The following is a 5,011-nucleotide window of genomic DNA, read 5'->3' as shown; positions in this document are numbered from 1 at the left end:
AGTCTAAGGGTTCGGGAAAACTAAAAACATGGTGACAACGGTGGACTTCGAACACAGGAGACTGTTGTTCGTTTCCCATTTCCTTCTGACAGTCAGTATGCGTTACTGTTAAGACCATGATTGTTGCCTAACCTTAACTTAGTACTTATTTTCACCCAAACCGTAAACCTAAAAAAGTCATTTTGTGCCCACACCTGACCTGATTGTGGCATTGTGACATCATAAAACTGCACATAACATAACAAAACATACACATAATATGGAAATTAAAAAAATAAATTAAAAAAAAAAAAACAATCTTACTTTAAACCCTCCATACCCATGTCATCTACAACCCCCTATTCTTTCATCCCTGCTTATCCATCAAATTCTATCATAAACCCCTGCCCCCCTTAAGAATTCTATCAGTGCCCTAATCTGTGCCCTCTCTCCCATACTTAGCAGTCCTTTCAGTGTGAATTCCTGTATCCCTAAGTCGTTCATCCTATTCATCATCTCCTCTCTCTCCACCTCATACCTCCTACACCTCAGAACTACATGCTCCACTGACTCCTCCTCCTCCTGACACCCCTCACACAGCCCTGTCTGGTGCTTCCCTATCAGTTTCAGTGTTTTATTTAGTGCACTATGCCCCAACCTTAACCATAAAACTGATTGATTTTTTAACAGTGATTTGTTTCGTACAACCAAAATGATGTCTTCCTACTCATGGGGCATATGTATGTAAATCACCTTATTAAGAGGACAGTATCAACTGGACCATGGCTTTATCCTTAACTGCAATCTGTATTTGTGTTACTGCTGAAGGGTAGCCATTTGGTATTTTTATATCCATTCAGATGCATATCCACACAGAATTTTAAAATAAAATGGGAATGTTATGAAAGCAAATGACAATTATTTTTTACTTTTAACAGGAAAACCATGATAAAATTACCATGAAAAGACTTCACAGTAATATCTCTTTGAAAAAGACTGTATGACTGCTGACAGAGAAAAAACTTCAGAGAAAAAACAAAATTCATGGCAAAGAAATGGCAAAGTACACTAAAATGTAAACGAAAAACATGGTTAGTAGCACTCTATAGGAAGAATGTATGAAGGTTTATGACAGAATCTTCAAAGATTCAACAGCATTAAAAGTAAGAGCATTGTTTAAACAGTACTGTTTTCTGAGTTAATAATTGTTTTGTGATCTGGTAAGTGTTGTCAGTTATTGAAGCCATGTGAGACCCTGGCTAACTTAGAGGCAGAGGGGAATGGACTGGTGTACTCTCAAGTCTGAAATAGCACAAATCTATGGCTTGATGGTTGCTGATATTACCTGCACCAACTGCCCGGGAGCACATGCATATTTCATTCTGACCAATCAGCAACTGCCAGACTGAAAGCATCGATTTCATTTACACAGAATTTCTACCTTTCAGGCAACTACTGATGTCAGTTAATTTCAGTTAACTATGAAAATCAAACCTGAGAGACTTGAAACTAACCTTAGATGTAATAAGTCATTTACCAGTAATACTGGGCCATTCAATGATGCTATCATGTTTTTTCAGAAGCAATCTGAAATTAACTGACAGCAGGTCATTTCAGTGCCTAATGGAGGGACAAAACTATTTGTTTTTCAGTTTAAATTTGAGGAATACCTTAAAGGCTGCACAGCAGGTTGCACACACACCACAGGCATGACAACACAGTTAAAGTTTACTTTATGTTCAGGGTTTATTAAACCATTTTTCTAGAATACCTTCTGGTTTACCTTTCTTTTTAAAAGACATAACCAAAATGAACAAACCTATTACTGAATAAGCAGACACTGAGTCAGAATTGATTTGTTGTCTAGTATTAGCCCATAAATTACAATACCTTCAAAGTCACTTGGGAATGAGAGATGATCTAATCTTGTGTTTTGAATTTTGGTTGTGAGTCTTTCATTCAAATTATTTAACTGCAAATGCAGTTAAATGGTCAAAACAATTAAATGAACTGAGAGAACCTCTCACATATTTTTGTCTCACTTAAATAGATTTTCATGATTATGCATTGTGGTGCAGCAGTCGCACAACTTTAGAGCTTAGATGAAGAGATTTTGTTTGCTGTTACAACAGCAAGAATAAAAAGGAGAGACAAAGACCATTTACACACTTACTTAACAGCAGCTGAAAATCTATTTTTGCTGACCTCACACTTTGTTACATGGATGTAGATGTGAATACAAGCAGATTTAATGCATGTCATGAGTCATATCAACATAAAGTACAGTAAGTGAAATTTAGTTTACAATTACAAATGTACAAGTTTTTGTTCTTTACTGTGTAGCCAAATTAGTTGGTTGGTGACTGAGAAGCAGCCCTTCTTTGTGTTAAGATGTGTTAATCAATAAGATGGAAACCATGGAAACTTTGGTTGGATTGAAAACAGTAAGCATGTCAGTATGATGACATCATGTCAAGCAGCTCCAGTTAAGATGTAAAAATCCAATCTCTAGTCACTCAAGTCACTTCTTTACATAACCCAGTATTGATTGGTGGGGTTGGTTCATCCATTCCTGAGGACTCTAAATGGGAGCCCATGTCCTGGTATGATGACATCTGCGGTGCGAAGCGCCTCCTGTCGGCTGACCTCCTGTACTGCAATGTTCATACTCAGGTCCCGCCAGCTGTCCTCATCTGAGCAGCACTCAAACAAGTCCCCTGCAACAAGCACTGTGCCTACTGAGGTTCCCTTCACCTGAACACTGACATCTTGTCCCGTGTGGCCTGGACTGGGAAGGACAGATATCTGTGGGACAGAGGAGACAGTGTAAAAACTGACAGTGTCAGCAGATGACACAGCTACTGCTGAAGCTACTGAGCCGGATCACAGGCTGACTTCTTTATTTTATTTTGTTTGCTTTTTTATGCTTCCACAGCGGAGACAACCCTGGCCAGAGACATTAAGTTTTCTGGTTGCCTGTTCAGTAACTTTATTACGTTTCTCAGCAAGCTTTCTTTTGAAATTCTAACCGGACATTGCACATTTACTTTTGCGACCTTGACTGCAGAGCCCTGCACACTGCAAAATTACGCTAAAGCAGTAACCAGTGCCTTAAAAAGTGATGCCAAGGAGTCCTGAGAAATCGTCCATATATGATGAGTTGTGAGTACTAGTGCCAACCATCTCTTTATCTCAGTGAAAGTGACTTTTTTTTCCCATCATGGCCATGGGTGATACAAATCTGAAGTCCTCACTGAAACCACGGATTTATCCAAGATTTTGTTAATTGTGCTCTAATTTAGTTCATCACCACACTCAATCACTGCAGGGGTGAACCCATGAACAAACGTTGTATGTCTGTTTCCTGTCCTGCATCAGGAGATTTTTTTTTTGTTTTTTTGTTTTTTAGTTACAGCGTTTTCTTATGAGAACAACCTAGTGGTTTTTGTGGACACAACGCCGTCTGCAGCGTTTGCTACCTTGCAAGCTGGAATACAGTCACTTTATGCTGGAACATCTTTAAATCCCCACTGAAGATGTGACAAACATGAATTCCAGATACTTACATGCTCATCTATAGAGTACGCGTGGCCCTCTGCCAGCTTGTTGGGACGGTATGTGTCCCCCTCACTGATATCATATCCCACAATTGTAAGTGCTGTTGGAAAAAGACTCAGATTTCCGACGTGGTCTGAATGGCCGTGAGTGCCCACGACCAAGTTAATGTCTCCCGGTGCCAGACCCCTCTCTTTCAGTGTCACTAAGAGAAAGTCTCGGTCCCACGGCCCACCAGTGTCCACCAGAATTTTCCTTGGTCCTGTTAAGAGGGTGACTGTCCCGTCAGCCCTAAACGTCCCGTCGGTCTGACGACGACAGTATCCAACTTTAAGAACGGACACGGAGTAAGGCTGACCAAAAAAGTCCAGCTGAGACTCCGACAGAGGGGCTATTCGAAAATTACTAAAGCCCACTTTAATGTCTGCCTCCATAATGTCGTCGTCGTCTTCTTCTTCTTCTTCTTCTTCTTCTTCTTCTTCTTCTTCTTCGTCGTCGTCTTCTTCCTCTTCTTCTTCTGGTTTAACGGCGGTTGGCATCCAGCTTATTGGTGCATTATCACCACCTTCTGTTCCGGAGTGTGGACCAAACAGTAGACTTGCAGTCTTATTCCTTTACCTAACTAAATCAAAAGCCATATTATACACATAATATGGAAATTAAAAAAATAAATTAAAAAAAAAAAAACAATCTTACTTTAAACCCTCCATACCCATGTCATCTACAACCCCCTATTCTTTCATCCCTGCTTATCCATCAAATTCTATCATAAACCCCTGCCCCCCTTAAGAATTCTATCAGTGCCCTAATCTGTGCCCTCTCTCCCATACTTAGCAGTCCTTTCAGTGTGAATTCCTGTATCCCTAAGTCGTTCATCCTATTCATCATCTCCTCTCTCTCCACCTCATACCTCCTACACCTCAGAACTACATGCTCCACTGACTCCTCCTCCTCCTGACACCCCTCACACAGCCCTGTCTGGTGCTTCCCTATCAGTTTCAGTGTTTTATTTAGTGCACTATGCCCCAACCTTAACTTTGTCAACACAATCTCCTCTCTCCTGTATCCACTGCTCATCCTCCCACCTCTAACACTCTTGAATTTGATAAAGATGCTTCCCTTTCTCCTCTCCATCCCACCTTTCTTGCCACATTACATTGGTCTTTTCCCAGACTACACTTTTAACTTCTGCTTTGCTGATACTGAGACTGTCTCGGGTTGTTTAGCACCATGTATATATGTGTAAAATCACTATACTCTGTCATTACATGACATCTAAAAGCACTCACCAAATCACCCGTACCTTTTTCCTTCCTTTTAGCTTCTAACAAATACCAATCAACCTCAGGCCACACAAGCATCCATGGAGCCACCTCTGAATAAACTACTGTTGGACTTACATTAAGATTGAATACTCCAAATTCTTTTGTTATATTATTCGCTTCTCTAGCAAAGTTTTGTCTCTGGCTCCTCCCAT

General features: G+C 40.4%; 1 protein-coding gene across 1 annotated transcript; it reads right to left on the bottom strand.

The window, feature by feature from the left end:
• Nucleotides 1-769: 769 nt before the first annotated feature.
• Nucleotides 770-4,045, bottom strand: mblac1 (metallo-beta-lactamase domain containing 1). Its single transcript, XM_070993334.1, has 2 exons — nt 3,546-4,045; nt 770-2,784 (listed from the first exon to the last, which is right to left on the bottom strand). The coding sequence occupies exons 1-2, from the start codon at nt 3,966-3,968 to the stop codon at nt 2,542-2,544; spliced, it is 666 nt and encodes a 221-aa protein (XP_070849435.1). The 5' UTR covers nt 3,969-4,045; the 3' UTR covers nt 770-2,541.
• Between the last annotated feature and the right edge of the window lie 966 nt (nt 4,046-5,011).

The sequence above is a fragment of the Chaetodon trifascialis genome, chromosome 23 (assembly GCF_039877785.1).
Source record: "Chaetodon trifascialis isolate fChaTrf1 chromosome 23, fChaTrf1.hap1, whole genome shotgun sequence".
Classification (NCBI taxonomy): domain Eukaryota; kingdom Metazoa; phylum Chordata; class Actinopteri; order Chaetodontiformes; family Chaetodontidae; genus Chaetodon; species Chaetodon trifascialis.
Note: the sequence above shows the minus strand (reverse complement) of the source record. Positions and strands in the feature narration are given on the sequence as shown.

Excerpts from the sequence above, each read along its gene's own strand:
- mblac1 (XM_070993334.1), bottom strand. The coding sequence starts at position 3,968 with ATGGAGGCAGACATTAAAGTGGGCTTTAGTAATTTTCGAATAGCCCCT. Across the intron at positions 2,785-3,545 it reads CGTACTCTATAGATGAGCAT|ATATCTGTCCTTCCCAGTCC; the intron begins GTAAGTATCTGG and ends TCTGTCCCACAG.